Genomic DNA, 19,332 nt, shown 5'->3' with positions numbered 1-19,332 from the left:
ACATTCTATCTAGCGTCACTCATATTGACCTGTGGAATTGTTTTCGCGCGGGAAACCAGAGCCAAATCCTCAGGACCCCAGTAACGGTGTTCTGATTGGCTAAGAGCGAACAACGCTTGCACCTGTGCAGAGAGTAGTTCTGTTCTGCGACTCCTCCGCTATTGGCTGGCTAGGATGGAGGGCGGGGGCGTGGCACGGCTTTGCGGTCTGTGAGTGGTGGAATGGTAATGACTGTTCCTGTACGTTCACTGATGACAGATGCATTAGGGATCCGCTGTCAGCTGAGGAGCACTTTACAATCGGCGCTGATGTCGCAGTGTGTAAACGCAGTTTTATAGATACTCTTCTCATCGGACACATAATAGGAGTTGTCATTTTATTACCTATCATTATTTTCAGTTTGTACTTGGTTAGCGATTAAATCTGTAATACCAGAGAGGGTAAATCAGGAGGAGCACGAATAGAAGAAAACGTTTAGAGAAGACTTGTCCATTCGTCATTATGTTTTATTATCCCAATGTCCTTCAGAGGCGGACAGGCTGCTTCTCTACTGTATGGTAGGTGGTCTGTGCTGTATAGAATAGTGTACTATGTGCTGTATATGTAATGTGTTATGTGCTGTATATGTAATGTACTGTGTGCTGTATATGTAATGTGCTGTATGTGTAATGTACTATGTGCTGTATATGTAGTGTACTGTGTGCTGTATATGTAATGTGCTGTATGTGTAATGTACTATGTGCTGTATATGTAATGTACTATGTGCTGTATATGTAGTGTACTGTGTGCTGTATATGTAATGTGCTGTATGTGTAATGTACTATGTGCTGTATATGTAGTGTACTGTGTGCTGTATATGTAATGTGCTGTATGTGTAATGTACTATGTGCTGTATATGTAATGTACTGTGTGCTGTATATGTAATGTGCTGTATGTGTAATGTACTATGTGCTGTATATGTAGTGTACTGTGTGCTGTATATGTAGTGTACTGTGTGCTGTATATGTAATGTGTTATGTGCTGTATATGTAGTGTACTGTGTGCTGTATATGTAATGTGCTGTATATTTAGTGTACTGTGTGCTGTATATGTAGTGTACTATGTGCTGTATATGTAGTGTACTATGTGCTGTATATGGAATGTGTTATGTGCTGTATATGTAGTGTACTATGTGCTGTATATGTAATGTACTATGTGCTGTATATGTAATGTACTATGTGCTGTATATGTAGTGTACTATGTGCTGTATATGTAGTGTACTGTGTGCTGTATATGTAATGTACTGTGTGCTGTATATGTAGTGTACTGTGTGCTGTATGTGTAGTGTACTATGTGCTGTATATGTAGTGTACTGTGTGCTGTATGTGTAGTGTACTATGTGCTGTATATGTAGTGTACTGTGTGCTGTATATGTAATGTACTGTGTGCTGTATATGTAGTGTACTGTGTGCTGTATGTGTAGTGTACTATGTGCTGTATATGTAGTGTACTGTGTGCTGTATATGTAATGTACTGTGTGCTGTATATGTAGTGTACTATGTGCTGTATGTGTAATGTACTATGTGCTGTATATGTAATGTACTATGTGCTGTATATGTAATGTACTATGTGCTGTATATGTAATGTACCATGTGCTGTATATGTAATGTACTATGTGCTGTATATGTAGTGTACTGTGTGCTGTATATGTAATGTACTATGTGCTGTATATGTAGTGTACTATGTGCTGTATATGTAGTGTACCGTGTGCTGTATATGTAATGTACTATGTGCTGTATATGTAGTGTACTGTGTGCTGTATATGTAGTGTACCGTGTGCTGTGTGCTGTATGTGTAATGTACTATGTGCTGTATATGTAATGTACGATGTGCTGTATATGTAATGTACCATGTGCTGTATATGTAGTGTACCGTGTGCTGTATATGTAGTGTACCGTGTGCTGTATATGTAGTGTACCGTGTGCTGTGTGCTGTATGTGTAATGTACTATGTGCTGTATATGTAATGTACGATGTGCTGTATATGTAATGTACCATGTGCTGTATATGTAGTGTACCGTGTGCTGTATATGTAGTGTACCGTGTGCTGTATATGTAGTGTACTGTGTGCTGTATATGTAGTGTACTGTGTGCTGTATATGTAATGTACTGTGTGCTGTATATGTAGTGTACTATGTGCTGTATATGTAGTGTACTGTGTGCTGTATATGTAATGTACCGTGTGCTGTATATGTAGTGTACCGTGTGCTGTATATGTAGTGTACCGTGTGCTGTATATGTAGTGTACTGTGTGCTGTATATGTAGTGTACTGTGTGCTGTATATGTAATCTACTGTGTGCTGTATATGTAGTGTACTATGTGCTGTATATGTAATGTACGATGTGCTGTATATGTAATGTACCATGTGCTGTATATGTAGTGTACCGTGTGCTGTATATGTAGTGTACCGTGTGCTGTATATGTAGTGTACCGTGTGCTGTATATGTAGTGTACTGTGTGCTGTATATGTAGTGTACTGTGTGCTGTATATGTAATGTACTGTGTGCTGTATATGTAGTGTACTGTGTGCTGTATATGTAGTGTACTGTGTGCTGTATATGTAGTGTACCGTGTGCTGTATATGTAGTGTACCGTGTGCTGTATATGTAGTGTACCGTGTGCTGTATATGTAGTGTACTGTGTGCTGTATATGTAGTGTACTGTGTGCTGTATATGTAATGTACTGTGTGCTGTATATGTAGTGTACTGTGTGCTGTATATGTAGTGTACCGTGTGCTGTATATGTAGTGTACTGTGTGCTGTATATGTAGTGTACTGTGTGCTGTATATGTAATCTACTGTGTGCTGTATATGTAGTGTACTGTGTGCTGTATATGTAATGTACTGTGTGCTGTATATGTAATGTACTATGTGCTGTATGTGTAATGTACTATGTGCTGTATGTGTAATGTACTATGTGCTGTATATGTAATGTGTTATGTGCTGTATATAATAGTGTATTATGTACTGGATATGTAATGTACTATGTGCTGTATATGTAATATTCTATGTGCTGTATATGTAATGCATTATGTACTTATATAATAGTGTGCTATTTACTGTATATGTAATTTACTATGTACTGTATATGTAGTGAACTATGTGCTGTATATGTAGTGTACCATGTGCTGTATATGTAATGTATATAACAGTGCACTATGTACTGTATATGTAGTGTACTATGTGCTGTATATGTAATGTGTTATGTGCTGTATATAATAGTGTTTTATGTGCTGTATATGTAATGTACTATGTGTTGCATATGTATTGTACTATGTGCTGTATATAATAGTGTACTATGTGCTGTATATGTAATGCATTATGTACTGTATATAATAGTGTACTATGTGCTGTATATTTAGTGTATTATGTGCTGTCTATATAGTGTATTATGTGCTGTATATGTAATGTACCATGTGCTGTATATAATAGTGTACTGTGTGCTGTATATGTAATGTACTATGTGCTGTACATGTAATGTACTATGTGCTGTATATGTAATGTACCATGTGCTGTATATGTAATGTATTATGTACAATATATAATAGTGTACTATGTGCTGTATATGTAATTTACCATGTGCTGTATATGTAATGTACTATGTGCTGTATATGTAATGTACCATGTGCTGTATATGTAATGTATTATGTACTGTATATAATAGTGTACCATGTGCTGTATATGTAAAATACTATGCTGTATATGTAATGTGTTATGTACAATATATAAGTGTACTATGTGCTGTATATGTAATGTACTATGTGTTGTATATGTAGTGTACCATGTGCTGTATAGGTAATGTATTATGTACTGTATATAGTAGTGTACTACGTATGTGCTGTATATGTAATGTATTATGTGCTGTATATGTAATGTTCTATGTGCTGTGTATGTAATGTACCATGTGCTGTATATGTAAAATACTATGCTGTATATGTAATGTGTTATGTACAATATATAATAGTGTACTATGTGCTGTATGTGTAATGTACTATGTGCTGTATATGTAATGTTCTATGTGCTGTGTATGTAATGTACTATGGGCTGTGTATGTAAAATACTATACTGTATATGTAATGTGTTATGTACAATATATAATAGTGTACTATGTGCTGTATATTTAATGTACTATGTGCTGTATATGTAATGTACTATGTATTGTATATGTAATATACTATGTGCTGTATATAATAATGTACTATGTGCTGTATATGTAATGTTTTATGTGCTGTATATAATAGTGTACCATGTGCTGTATGTGTAATGTTCTATGTGCTGTGTATGTAATGTACTATGTGCTGTATATGTAATGTTCTATGTGCTGCATATGCAGGGCCAGCGTTAGGGGCAGGCAGCCCAGGCAGCTGCCTAGGGCCCCCACTCCCGCAGGGGCCGCCAGCTAGCGCACATCACACAGCCGCTATGTGGCCTGTGAGGCAGGGGGGCCTGCCTGCCGCCGCCACCGACTTACCCCGCCGCCGCCTTGAACGCCGGTACAGTTCATAGCAATGATGGAGGAGAGAGCGTCAGCTGACGCTCCCTCTCCCATCATTCCCCGCTCTGCTTCTGACACTGGGGGTGCGCGATGACGTCATCGCGCACTCACTGTGTACCAGGCAGTGAAGGCTAAGACAGGAGCCGGGAGCAGCGTGGGCACGAGGAGAGGTGAGGCGTGTGTATGTTTATTTTTTTAATGTAACAATGAGTACTGGACTGTGGGGCCATTCTTGGGGGAAGAGGGAGAGATGCGGGCTGTGCTATATACCATGTGGTGCTGTATATCATGTGGGGCTGTGCTGTATACCATGTGGGCCTGTGCTATATACCATATGGGGCTGTGCTATATACCATGTGGGGCTGTGCTATATCCCATGTGGGGCTGTGCTATATACCATGTGGGGTTGTGCTATATACCATGGTGCTGTGCTGTATACCATGTGAGGCTGTGCTGTATACCATGTGATGCTGTGCTGTATTCCATGTGGGGCTGTGCTATATATACCATGTGGTGCTGTGCTGTATAATATAAAAAGAGAAGCCAGCGCTGCTTGTGGTCAGAACGCATAACATGAAGTGCATATGCACATATTAACATCTAACTGTATTCAAAATGAGACATTTGGCAAAATATTGATCAATAAATTGAGCCACCCCGCCGCGCCAAGGCAAGCTCATGTGGGGGGTCCTACTCTACATTTTTATTATTCACTGTGCCATTACGGCCTCCTAAATATTTTAAAAGCAAGACCATATCAAATGCAATCCGTACCTGAAGCATATCTGAATCACTCACGTGCAGCCAGATGAAGCAAGTGCAGATAAAGGCCAACCAGGTATGAACATGGACATCTCAGTTTTAACCTCCACAAGCGTGACCACGTAGGTGACCGGGTTGAGCTGTTGGTGGACGACGTATGGGCCTTCCCAGGCTGCCTGAAGCTTATCCGTTGGTGCGGGGACCAGCACCCACACCTTTTCACCCACCTGGTAGGTCCGCTCCCGGGCAATCTGGTCGTACCAGTGCTTCTGGTCAGCCTGAGCCTGCGTCATGTTGTCATGTACCAACTGCGTCAAGGTCTGCATCTTGTCACGGAAGCGCATAACATAATCCACGATGGACACTTCTGTGGGGTTTGGCTCATCTTCCCAGGATTCTATCAACCCAAGGGGTCCCCGGACTCGCCTGCCATACAGGAGCTCGAAGGGGAGAACCCGGTCGAGGCTTGCGGAACTTCTCTGTAAGCGAACAGCAGGTGTGGGAGGTACCGCTCCCAGTCGCGCCCTTGGGTCTCAACCAGCATGCGGAGCATCTGTTTGAGGGTATCGTTGAAGCGTTCACACAAACCATTAGTCTGTGGGTTACACGCACTCGATACCAGGTGCTTCACCTGAATTTTCTTACAGAGAGCCTCCATTAGGCGAGACACGAATTGGGTCCCTTGATCGGTAAGCAACTCCCTGGGAAATCCTACCCTTGAAAAGATGGTCACAGTGCGTCAGCCACCTTATCTGCCCTGGTTGAAGACAGAGCTACTGCCTTTGGGTACCGGGTAGCGTAGTCTACCACGGTGAGAATGTATTGCTTTCCAGAGCTGCTGGGGACGGCCAGCGGGCCTACAATGTCCACCGCGATTCTCTGGAAAGGCTTCTCTATCACCGGCAAAGGAATAAATGGAGCCTTAAGAGCAGGCCCCGCCTTACCCACTTTTTGACAGGTGTTACAGGTGGTGCAGTATTGTGTTACATCTGTCCCCATCTTGGGCCAATAGAAGTGTTGAGACAGCCGTGCCTTTGTTTTGCTGATCCCCAAGTGTCCAGCGAGTGGAATCTCATGGGCAATCCGCAACAACTCAGTTCTGAACTGTAGGGGGACGACCAGCTGTCTTTCCCTCAACCACTCCTTTTGGGAATCTCCAGGTACTGTCTCCCGGTACAAGCTTCCTCGTTCCCAGAACACCCTCTCCTTGACAGACTCGGAGGTGGGCGTCTCGGCGAGACCTCTAAATTTCTCCAGGCTTGCATCTGAGTGCAAAGCAGCCTGGAACTCCTTGCTGGAGGCTGCCAGAAATGACGTCAGGGTTCCTTCCTTACTGGGACCCTCTGGAACCGGCTCTGGGGTCACCTCTGGTTCAGTCTCTCCTGTAGCAGAAGAGGGTCCAGAAGGCAGGGCGCTACCTGCGATCTGGGCCCTCTGCGTGTGACAGCTGCTATGTATGCTGTCTCCCTGGGGATTTCTACAGACCCACCAATCAGCGCTGCTATGGGCCCTACCTCCCCATCCACCCCCAACACTCCAGGAGCAGTGCTACTTATGGGCCAGTTACCTTCCTCGGTGGCACTGGTCAGTTGCATTGCATTACCTTCCTCATGGTCCCCATGCACTTCCCCATTTCCCTGAGCACCGTTGCTTGCTCCTGCCAGGGGTTCCTCAGCCGTCTCACTCCGCAGAGTGACGGGGCTGAGCACTTCGGTACCTGTGGACACATCTACCGTTTCAAAGAAATGGTTAACAGGTTCAGTCGGCACAGATACATGATCATCATCATTATCATCATTCCTAGGAAAAGAATGGTTATCAGATTGCTTTAGTACATTCACATCAGCATCATTCCTGGGGAAAGAATGGTTGTTGCATCATTACTCATCAAGGCATTAGCAGGTAACACATTCAGTTTCCCATCATCATCATCAACACCAGGGTTAACGTTACCCTTATTATCAGATTGGGGAAGGGTGTCAGGAACATAGTATGCAACCATCCTCCCCAAGTCAGTCCCCAATAAAACATCAGTGGGCAGGTTTTCAGACACTCCCACTTCCCTCACCCCGCTCCCAGCACCCCAATCAAGGAATACCCGGGCCACTGGCAAGGGACAGCAGGTACCCCCGATCACGGTGACAGTCAGGGTTTTCCCCTCAACAAACTCTTCAGGGGTCGCCAGTCCAGGACGGATGAGGGTTCGTTCAGCCCCGGTGTCCTTGAGGTCTGTAGCAAGACGGGCCCCCACCTGGACGGGTTGAACGTTGTCGTCAATCCTCCCAACCATACCTCCCACCAAAAGAACAGAGGCGTTGGGCCCAGAGGCCTTGGCTGGGGGGGTTCTTCGGCTTTTCCGCACAGGTGTAACTGAGGTGACCAGGCCGCTTGCAGTGGAAACACAGGCGACTGTCAGTAGTAGGCCTGGTGTTGGCAACAGGGACAGGGCCTCCGGAGAGACGGCTAGCTGGGGCACTGGGGTTGGTTGCAGGCTTACCCACTCTCCAGCTGGTGGTGATTGGCCACCACGTCTCGCTTCTGGTTGGCCTCATAGTTGTCGGCGATCTGCGCCGCTTTGTCCGCATTCGTTGGTTCGCGGTCCAGGATGAACTGTCGGACCTCAGCTGGGCAGAGATGCAGGAACTGGTCTTTGATCATCAGGTCCCGTAGCTGCTCAAAGGAATCAACGGACAGTCCATGGATCCACTGGTCAAAGTGGGTCCTGAGTCCTTGCACCACATCACTATAGCTATTGTGTGGGCCACGTTGGAGGTTCCGGAACTTCTTTCGGTATACCTCAGGTGTTAGCCGGTATTTGGCGATCAGAGCCTGCTTGATGGCATCATAGTCGTCGTCGTCTTCTGACGGCAGAGAAGCAAACGCCTCCAGAGCTTTGCCTTTTAGCCCTGGGGTCAAGTACCTGTCCCATTGGACCTTATCCAGCCGGTACTGTCGGCAAACTTTCTCAAAGGCTCGCAGAAACGTGTCCAAGTCCCCGTACTTTTCCATCATGGAAAAATGCTCTTGCAGGGTTTAGGAGTCTGGACGCTGTTGGGCTCACTGCTTCGGGCTGTGGGGGGCATTCCACCCCCGCTGGAGCATCTCCAGCTCATGGGCCCTCTGAGCTTCTGCTTGGCACTCACGTTCGGCTCTCACTCAGCCTCTCTTTTGGCTCGGGCCTCCTGCCGATATTACTGGATCAGCCTCACCCGTCCCTCACCGTCTTCGGTGGGGAGTTCGTCCAAGGCCGCTTGCAGGTAGGGGTCCAACGCGCTCTGGTTGAATGTGGGGCCAGCGCTCAGGAGTGGAGCCTCTGCTGCAGCCCCATTGTCACTTGGGCCAACTTCTGTGCCCGCTGGACTCTGGGTGTTGTCCAGCTGCACCAGAGCCGCGATCAATTGATCTCTGGTTTTTCTTGTGGCGTCAATGCCTCGGTACGTGCATACTGCAGCAAGGTTTTCCTTTTTCTGCTGTCTGTACAAGTGTTCTCCTTTTGCCGCCATGGTTGCCAAATAAAAGATAGGAAAGAAAAACGGAGAGAAGGGAGGGAATACTTGTACGTACACAAAAATGTCTCAGGACTAGTAACACTGAGTCTGTTCTCCAAAACCTATGATGCAGGATTCCCGCAGGAACCGTGCAGGTTTTTAGTGAGAGGAATGACTGCTTAAACCAAATCACTAATACTCAAGGATTATCCCACCGCTCTGCCACCAATATGTGACGAACAGCAGACCGCTGTCGCCAAATTGTGACGGACAGCGGACCCGGTGACACCAATATGTCACGATCCCACCACTGACACGGGTTTGTCAGCGGACGGAGGGACGTGACGCACTACCGGCACACGGCTATCACAGGCACAGTGGGGGCTTATCTTAGTTATCCCACCACTAGCGCCATGTGACCAAAGCACAGCAAGCTAATCTTGCTCTAACAATTTATCGCAGGGGGTATTTTGGTTGCCCCACCACTGTTAACAACCTTCCAAGAACTGCGGGGATTTATGTATATCCCACTTTCTCAGTTCCACTTTGGAACTCGCAGCTCTCCGGCACCCCCTTACCCTCAGGTCAGTCAGCGAACTGCACCTAGGGTAATTAGTCGCCGGATGGGCTGCTTGTTGTGCACGGGCAATTAGACTACTGCAGTAAGGGAATTATCAATGCTGTGGCCGCAGCCCCTCATTCAGCATGTAAGACCCGTCTGTACTGCCAGCCAGCCTCGCCAGTCGCACACACCACGCTGCCACCAGCTCCTGGTTTCTCCACTTAAGTTTTAGACTTAATGGAGGGGTTCGAAGCCAACCCGAACAGTAGCGTAATTATCTAAAAAAGGCGCATAGTTTGTTTCTTAGAGCATGGAGACAGAGCTAATAGATTTTATCATTTCTTCCCAAAAGAATGTGGGCAGTGATTACATAGATAAAAGTTGCTATAAAGTTGAGACATTACATATGTACAAATACAAATATAAAGCAAAGTGGATGAAAGAACTGAAAGTAACATTCACATGTGCGTAGTTGGTATTAGGCAGACCATGTGGCTGGTGGAGGGGCGCTTAACCAAACGTCCCCACTCATCGGCACGTCTCTCTGACAGGAGGACTCCAGCTGAACTGACTGGAATTTGGTAGGGAATACCTATAGCCTAGGGTCTGTGACCTCACGAAATGGGTGTTCTGGTGAGGTCCAACCCCCTTCTCTCTCAGTTATAACTTAACTAAAAAGGTTATGATAACCATATCTTAATGGGGGAAGCTCGTATGAACTCACCAAGGGTATCATGTTTCCCAGTGTAACGAACCCAACAAGAAAACATCAAGAATGCACTAGATAGGACACTCCATTTGGGAGCAATCCATATCTCAATTTCTGGAAGTCCGAGAATCGTGAAACTTAGGAGTTTAGAAAGCTGGCTTCATGCCCTTTGCAGAAATGTGAGTTTCATATCTCTGTCACAAGCGAAGTGCGCGCCAGACTTCTTTTAATATTTCCTATACCTGTATTCAAGCTTCATGGTTTCAGAAAAAAGCAATGCTTTCCCTTGCAGGGGGGAAGGCTGCGAGAGGAAATGGATGGTTTCATGTTACCAGCAAGCACAGAGCTGATAAGGAGTGGGGGGGTTGCAGCTACATGACAGGCTCGTCTCCTCAGTGTGTAGCAATGGGAGAGTCTAGAAATTTCTGCAAAATCATATCTTACATTACACTATACATAAAACAACTCGGCACAGACGGCGACAACCCTGGCACACACTGCAAACACGTTTCCTACAGCAGTGCGCCGAACGTCTGTGGAGAAAATCCAATCTACCCACAGATTTCATCCATTTTAAGTTTATGCTTAAAACATACAAAACTGTCCTCTCCAAACAAACCTATTTCAACACCCTCTTCACCTCACTATCCAATAATCCTAAACGTCTCATTGACACTTTTCATTCTCTATTCAATCCAAGAGTGCAGGCCCCAACCACGGATCTTCGCGCTGATGATCTGGCCAATTACTTCAAAGAAGAAATTGACCATATCCGACAGGAAATTATCTCCCAATCCCCTCATACCATGCACTGTCCTCCTTCCCCCACTGCAATCTAGCTCACTCTCTGATTTTGAACTAGTCACAGAAGAAAAAGTGATCAGGCTCCCTGCATCTTCTCGCCCTACTAGCACCAGTGTCCCTATTCTGTCACATCTCCTCCAGTCCCTTTCCCCTGCTGTCACCACTCGCCTAACAAAAATATTCAGCCTCTCTCTCATTAAAGCATGCTATCATACATCCATTATTTAAAAAAAATCCCTCGACCAAAACTGTAGACCTGTCTCTAATCTTCCCTTCATCTCTTAACTCCTCGAACACCTGGTCCACTCCCATCTTTTCCTCTATCTCTCAGATAACTCTCTTCTTGACCCTCTTCAATCCGGTTTCTGCTCCTTACACTCTACTGAAACTGCCCTCAATAAAGTCTCTAATGATCTACTAACAGCTAAATCTAATGGTTACTACTCCATGCTAATTCTCATGGATCTGTCTGCAGCATTCGACACGGTGGATCATCAGCTCCTCACTATGCTCTGCTCTATTGGCCTCAAGGACACTATTCTCTCCTGGTTTGCCTCCTATCTCTCTGACTGCTCCTTCACTGTATCTTTTGCTGGTTCCTCCTCCTCCTCTCATCTTCCCCTTACTGTTGGGGTTCCTCAAGGATCAGTCCTAGACTCCCCTCCTCTTCTCTTTGTATACTGCCCCTATTGGACAAACAATCAGATTTGGTTTCCAGTATCATCTCTATGCTGATGACACCCAATTATACACCTCCTCTCCTTAAATCACATCTGCCTTTTTAGAAAAAACGAGTGATTGTCTTACCGCTGTCTCCAACATCATGTCCTTCCTCTATCTGAAACTGTCAAAAACTGAACTCCTTGTGTTTCCTCCCTTCACTAACCCACCTATGCCCAACATTGCCATTTCCATGTGTGGTTCTACCATTACTCCCCAGCAAAATGCCCGCTGTCTTGGGGTCATACTTGATTCTGAGCTTTCATTCACCCCTTACATCTGATCACTGCTTCGCTCTTGTTATCTGCACCTCAAAAACATTTCTAGAATTCGACCTTTTCTTACTTTCGACTCTGAAAAAACTTACTGTTTCTCTTATTCATTCTCGTCTGAACTATTGTAACTTTTTACTAATCGGTCTCCCTCTTACCAAACTCTCCCCTCTCCAATCTGTCTTGAATGCTGAAGCCAGGATCAAATTCCTCACCAACCATTACACTGATGCCAATCATTACACTGGTTACCCATCCACTCCAGAATTCAGCATAAACTTATTACCCTCACCCACAAAGCACTCCAAGGCTCAGCACCACCCTACATCTCTCTTGTCTCAGTCTACCACCCTACCCGTGCCCTCTGTTCTGCTAATGACCTGAGATTAACATCCTCAATAATCAGAACCTCCCACTCTGATCTCCAAGACTTTTCATGTGCTGCGACACTTTTTTGGAATGCATTACCCAGGTTAATTCGATTAATCCCCAATACCCACAGTTTTAAGCGTGCCCTAAAAACGCATTTCTTAAGATTAGCTTACCGCTTCAACACAATAGTCTAACTATCCCTGTGTTACCCATTCAAAATTTTTACCATAACCAGGTTCCTCGCATCATGTTCTCATATGCTTTATGCATTTAATAGCCTTCTGTATCTGTACTGTTACATACTTAGGCTGATAACCTAAATTAGTGTTAGGACTCGCAAGTTAATGGGGACCCTTGGCGTTGGGTTGCAAGCTTATCTGTTGTGGCAAAAATAGTAACCAATACCTCATTTAATGTATTTATCATATGCATTATTTTTTCATCTTTTTATTGCACTTTTTAACATTTTTTGCAAGATGCAGCTAGGTCCCTTTATGTTGGCTTGGTTTTCTGGGTGATGCATATATAGTGCTGGACAGCCCGCTTGCTAATACTATGGGCGTGATAAATGGGCTGTTATCCATTGACTTTGCGTCACACTTACCTGTGTGACTAGCATGCTATACAAGCCCTATCTGTGTGCATTTTTTCTACTAGGCAGCCAACCCCTCCATTATTTAGGTGAGTGGGTGGTTCTCTTCAGTAGAGTTAACCTGTGCAGCTCCAGCCTTTATCAGTGGGGGCCTGCTGTATCCTGCTAGTGCATGTGTCATTTGACAAGGTTTTGGTGAGGCTATTTTTCATATTGTGTTTTTCATCTGTTGGTTTAGGCTACATTTGTTGTATGATTTAGGAATATTTCTCAGCGCATAAATTGAACATGTATGAATTCACTATGTGTGAACATAGACTAATGACCCATTTACATGGGTCTCTATGTGTCTATAACCGAGTGCTGATTGACCATATAAAGTCTATTGGTGCTTTTTTATGTCCTCTATGTTTCTACAGGTCAACAAGAAAATTCTGGGGGCACTATGCTTGTTATTATGATCATTCAGCCCACAGCATCAGGTTGTCAGTACATTTCCTGTTTAAGTCGTGAGAAGTGCTACCGACAAAGATAATTTAATGGCCTGCACAAGTGATCCAATTAACCAACAAACGAGTGTTTTGCGATCGGCTACATGATTAGGGCTCGTGCACACAACCATAAAAATCTGACTAGTGCTATCCGTCGTTTTGACGGGGGCCACTCGTCCCTATATTATTCAATGAGGTTGTGTACATGGACTGCACTCGGATGACATTTGAGTGCCGTCCAAGATTCATGGACCGACTGAATGCATAAGACGGAGTAACTCTTTTTTGTACTCTCCACAGCCGAGATTAAACTATCAACATCTGATTGATCTGATCAGAGTGTGATTAGCATAATAGAATCAATTTTCTCAGATGAGAGAAAACTCGTTGTGTATCCCAGACTGATGATTGGGAATGAGTGAGCTTATAGGCGTTTGTTTGCCAATTACCATCTTTGGTAAATGGGCCTCAGGGCTCATACCCATCAACGTGAATAAAATCGATCCGATGTTGTTCCTGAAAAGTCGTATGAGTGTCATGCAAGTGGCATGCGATTTTCATGCTAGTCCAATATGATTTTTCTCACCTATCATCTGAATGACATGTGTATGCAATCCGTATGCAATGCGATTTTAACATCAGCTTTTTCATAGAGAATTCTCTGTCATTTAAAGATAGTTTTCAAAATAAATATTCTTCAGTACATATGTAGATAGAAATATGTGAGTGAAATATATTTACTACAGTGCCTGTGTAGCTTACTGTACTTGTATTTAATTAATAAATCAATAAATTACAGAAAAAAATGGCGTGGGGTCCCCTGAAATTTTGTTAACCAGCTGAGAGAAAGCAGATAGCTGGAGGCAGATGTTTCTAGCCTAGGAAGGGGGTAGTACACCAGGAGCTTTCCAGGTTATTAATCTCACAGCTGTCTACTTAGCCGTTACTGGTTATTGAAATGGGAAGCCCCCCATCCCCCCAAAAAAAGATGTGGGGCCCAATTAATAACTAGCATCATTTCTAGGGCAACTGATAGCTGACGTTTTTAGTCTAGGAAAGGGCCAATATCCATGGCCCCTTATTATAGGGGAGCTCCATGTCCTTTTTTGGGGGGCCCCCCATTTTAATAACCAGTAAAGACTAAGTATGCAGCTGTGAGCTGATATTAACCTATTAAGGACCAATCCACTTTGCAGGTTAATGACCAGGCCTTAAAGGGAATCTGTCACCCCTTTTTTGAGATATCATATAATGATATCATTCAATTGTGTGTCACATAAGGATTCTCTTAGTACTTTTGCTTCCCCCTGACCCCGCACCTTTCATGCATAAATACCTTTTGTTATATCGGTTCAGATGTATGTAAACTGCCACGGTCCGGTCCGCTGGGCGGGGCTTATTCAACTGCTCCCCCCTCCCTGTCTTGCTCTACACAAGAAGAAATTACCAAGACAGGGAGGGGGGGGACTTTGTGTGGTTATAACTCTGGAACACTTCAACGGATCCCACTGATTCTGAGACTGTTTTTTTGTGACCTATTGTACTTTATGATAATGGTAAAATTTCTTCAAAATTAATTGTATTTATTTGTGAAATTTGGCCAAAATTTTGAAAATTTCACAATTTTCAGACTATTAATTTTTATGCATAAATGTGTGTTTGCGCTGGGATATCCTCAATATATCACGCTGAATTTCCCCTAAGTTAAAATATAAAAAATAATATGAATGATAGAACTACAAAGTTATGTGAAAATGTAAAAATATGTAAAAATATAGATATGTAAAAGAGGCGTATATGTGAGGATAAGAATTATGGAACAAAAAGCAATAAAATAAGAAGGACTCATTGGAGATTTACCTCAGATGCAGCCAGTACAGGATATGAAGACTTGCATTGAAGAAGGAGGATATTTCCTCTGATGTAGCGTACTGAGCTTTTCTTGAGGACAAGACAGGGTTAAATCTCCAACACGCAGGCAGCTGCTAAGGCTCTTAATATTTATGCCGCTAAATCAGAGCGTTATGTCACACAAAATAGTTAGTAAATAACATTTCCACATGTCTACTTCACATCAGCACAAATTTTGAAACATTTTTTTTTAGGAAGTTATAAGGGTTAAAAGTTGGCCGGCAATTTCTCATTTTTCCAACAAGATTTACAAAACCATTTTTTTTAGAGACCACCTCACATTTGAAGTGACTTTGGGGGCCTATAGGACAGAAAATACCAAAAAGTGACACCATTCTAAAAACTGCACCCCTCAAGGTGTTCAAAACCACATTCAAGAAGTTTATTAACTTTTCAGGTGCTTCACAAGAACTGAAGCAATGTAGAAGGAAAATATGAACATTCGATATTTTTTCACAGAAATTTTACTTTGTACACAATTTTTTTTATTTTCTCAAGGGTATCAGGAGAAAATGAACCACGATATTTATTGTGCAATTTCTCCTGACTATGCTGATACCCCATGTGTGGAGGAAGACCACTCTTTAGGCACACAGCAGGGCTTGGAGGGGAAGGAGCACATTTTGAGGTTTTGAACGTAAAATTTTACTGGAATCGAGAGCAGAAGCCCTGTCACATTTGGAAAGCCCCTGATGTGCCTAAACAGTGGAAACCTCCCCACAAGTGACCCTATTTTGGAAACTAGACTCCTCAAGGGACTTATCTAGATGTTTGAAAATTGAAGAGGAAAGTACCACTGCAAAGAGCGCACACTGAACCAATAGTAGTGAAACTGGAAAATATTTTATTGATACAAGAGTTACACACTAAAATCATGATAAAAACATGACAGGCATCCCAAACATACATAATAATTTGATATAACACATAATAGACATATGCAATTATGTATATACTCGAGTATAAGTCGATCCGAGTATAAGTCGACCCCCCTAATTTTGCCACAAAAAACTGGGAGAACTTATTGACTCGAGTATAAGTCTAGGGTGGGAAATGCTCCATAGATTATTCCCCCATATGGTGTCCTCAGAAGAAGCTCCATAGATTGTTCCCCCATATGCTGCCCCCATAAGAAGCTCCATAGATTGTTCCCCCATATACTGCCCCCATAAATAGCTCCATAGATTGTTCCCTCATATGCTGCCCCCATAAATAGCTCCATAGATTGTTCCCCCATATGCTGCCCCCATAAATAGCTCCATAGATTGTTCCCCCATATGCTGCCCCCATAAATAACTCCATAGATTGTTCCCCCATATGCTGCCCCCATAAATAACTCCATAGATTGTTCCCCCATATACTGCCCCCATAAATAGCTCCATAGATTGTTCCCCCATATACTGCCCCCATAAATAGCTCCATAGATTGTTCCCTCATATGCTGCCCCATAAGAAGCTCCATAGATTATTCCCCCATATGCTGCCCCCATAAGAAGCTCCATAGATTGTTCCCCCATATACTGCCCCCATAAATAGCTCCATAGATTGTTCCCTCATATGCTGCCCCATAAGAAGCTCCATAGATTATTCCCCCGTATGCTGCCCCCATAAGAAGCTCCATAGATTGTTCCCCCATGTGCTGCTGCTGCATGTAAAAATAAAAAAAATGACATACTCACCTCTCCGTCGCTGGGTGTTAGGCTGGTTTCACATTTGCGTTTTTTTTCGCGGTAATTTAGCGCTAAATAGCGCATGCGTTTTTTTTTCCTATACTTTGCATGGGATGCGCTTATGTGCGCATACACATGCGTTTGTACGCGTTTTACCGCGCATGCGTTTTTTTGCGGTATGCGCTCGGGCGCACAAAATGCAACCTGTTGCATTTTTTGTGCGTCCGACTTGCCTCAAAAAAACGCATGCGCGCGCAATGCGTTTTTTTACAGCAAGACACCCAATATAAGTCTATGGGTGCGCATATGTGCGCATTGGCATGCTTATGTATGCGTTTTTTTGCACATGCGTTTTTTTTTGTTAACCATGGAATTTAGGGGTTTGGGTTAGAGTTAGGGTTAGTTAAGGGGGTTTAGGGTTAGGGTCAGGGTTAGGGTTGGGGTTAGGGTCAGGGTCAGGGTTAGTTAGGGTTTGGGTTAGGGTTAAGTATGGTTTGGTTAAGGGTCAGGGTTAGGGTCAGGGTTAGGGTTAAGTATGGTTTGGTTAAGGGTTAGGGTTGGGGTTAGGGTCAGGGTTAGTTAGGGTTTGGGTTAGGGTTAAGTATGGTTTGGTTAAGGGTTAGGGTCAGGGTTAGGGTCAGGGTTAGGGTTAAGTATGGTTTGGTTAAGGGTTAGGGTCAGGGTTAGGGTTAGGGTCAGGGTTAGGGTTAAGTATGGTTTGGTTAAGGGTTAGGGTCAGGGTTAGGGTTAGTTTGGGTTAGGGTTAAGTATGGTTTGGTTAAGGGTTAGGGTCAGGGTTAGGATTAGGGTCAGGGTTAGGGTTAGGGTCAAGGTTAGGGTTAGTAAAGTCATGGTTTGGGTTAGTGTGAGGGGCCACCTAATGTTGGAAAAAAACACAAACACGGTAAAAACGCACTAAAAACGCATACAAACGCATAAAAACGCTGCGTTTTTTTCATGCATACTCATAAAAATGCTTGAAAAAAACGCAGCAGTTGTATGCTTTTGTATGCGTTTTTTCAATGCGTTTTTTTGCCGGAAAAACGCGCTGCAAAAAAAAGCAAGTGTGAAACTAGCCTTAGATTCTCACCTGTCCTGCGTCCATGGCTGCTCACCGCTATCTGCCACATCATCAGTCAGTGACGTTCAGACTGCAGGGGGCGTGGCGCGCACTAACCACGTCACCGCGCCCTCTGCTGTCTCAAGTCACTGACCGATGACAGACAGCAGCAAGCAGCCATGGACGCAGGACAGGTGAGTATCGCTGTACTTACCCGTCCTGACGCTGTGTCTTGAGCCCCCAGCTTCTCCGCGCTCTCTCCCCGCCTTCAGCGGTCATGTGGTACTGCTCATTAAAACTCATGAATATGCGCATATTCATGAGTTTTAATGAGCGGCACCACGTGACCGCTGAAGGCAGGAAGAGAGAGCATGGGGAGAAGCTGGGGGCTCAAGACACAGCGTCAGGACGGGTAAGTATGACCTGACACATCCGCCCCCTCCGACCCCCTTTGTATATGACTCGAATATAAGACGAGAGGGGGACTTTCAGCCCAATTTTTTGGGCTGAAAATCTCGACTTATATTCGAGTATATATGGTAAGTACCTAAATATAGTCTGACCAAAAGTATAACGATAAAGCAATCGACCTCCCTATCACTGGACTCATGAGGACCATGTAGCCCTGACACTACATAGCCACTGGGTGGACTACAACCATCCCATATGAACATCCATGCTGCCAGGTTAGAATACACGAGCTATGATAAGCCCAAAGGGAGCCCTGTAATAATAGGCAATGCCAAGATATACAAGAACCAGACAACATCCACCCCCCAGTGGGAGATTAGAAACTGCGATAAGAACCAGACAATTGGGCGCCCTGCCCAGGACCATACCCCACGTGTATCGCCGCAACCCGTACGGCTTCGTCAGGGGAAGTCAACTTCACCCTTTGACTTGCATTGGTGATTCTCGTCCATTATATGTGGCCACTCGTAGCATGCTGTGATTTTTTTCTCAGTCTAATCTGACCTGAGAAAAAAATGCAGATGAGCAGGGAAGCATAGATTAACATCTATTGGATTGTACTCGTCCGTTTTCCTCACTAGTGAGTATGAGTCCTCATAAGAAGACTGAAGTTGCATGTTAGAGACAACCCTAGCACCCTCTCAGCTTTCAGAACCACTGTATTTTTATGGAAAGAAAATTAGCGAGTGACATCCACTCCTAATTTCTCTGTCAAAACAGTTCACTTACGTTACTTTCTTGTGTTCCTATGGTAAGATTTGGGGTGTGGCGTTAACTGTAGTCAAAATTTTGGGGGTTTGTGTGGACTTGTTTTTAAATCTTCTTTGATTGTTCCATTTATTTAATTTCCTTTTCTTTTTTGGAGGGAGTGGAAGGTGGGATAGACTTAACACCTTTCCGACATTTGGCGTACTG

The 19,332-nt window shown here is 44.1% G+C and overlaps 1 protein-coding gene across 1 annotated transcript in view; it reads left to right on the top strand.

Moving 5' to 3' along the window:
• The first annotated feature begins 294 nt into the window (after positions 1–294).
• The window catches only part of REC8 (REC8 meiotic recombination protein), a 173,225-nt gene continuing 154,187 nt past the window's right edge, over positions 295–19,332 (top strand). The window contains exon 1 of the mRNA XM_073575530.1: positions 295–557. Within this exon, the coding sequence (XP_073431631.1) occupies positions 502–557 (56 nt within the window). The 5' untranslated portion in view covers positions 295–501. The remainder of the gene's footprint in view (positions 558–19,332) is intronic.

Source organism: Dendrobates tinctorius, unplaced genomic scaffold (genome assembly GCF_039654945.1).
Source record: "Dendrobates tinctorius isolate UK_male_01 unplaced genomic scaffold, ASM3965494v1 ptg000044l, whole genome shotgun sequence".
NCBI classification, from domain to species: Eukaryota; Metazoa; Chordata; class Amphibia; order Anura; family Dendrobatidae; genus Dendrobates; species Dendrobates tinctorius.
The sequence above is the reverse complement of the archived record's forward strand: the minus strand, read 5'-3'. Positions and strand labels throughout refer to the sequence as shown.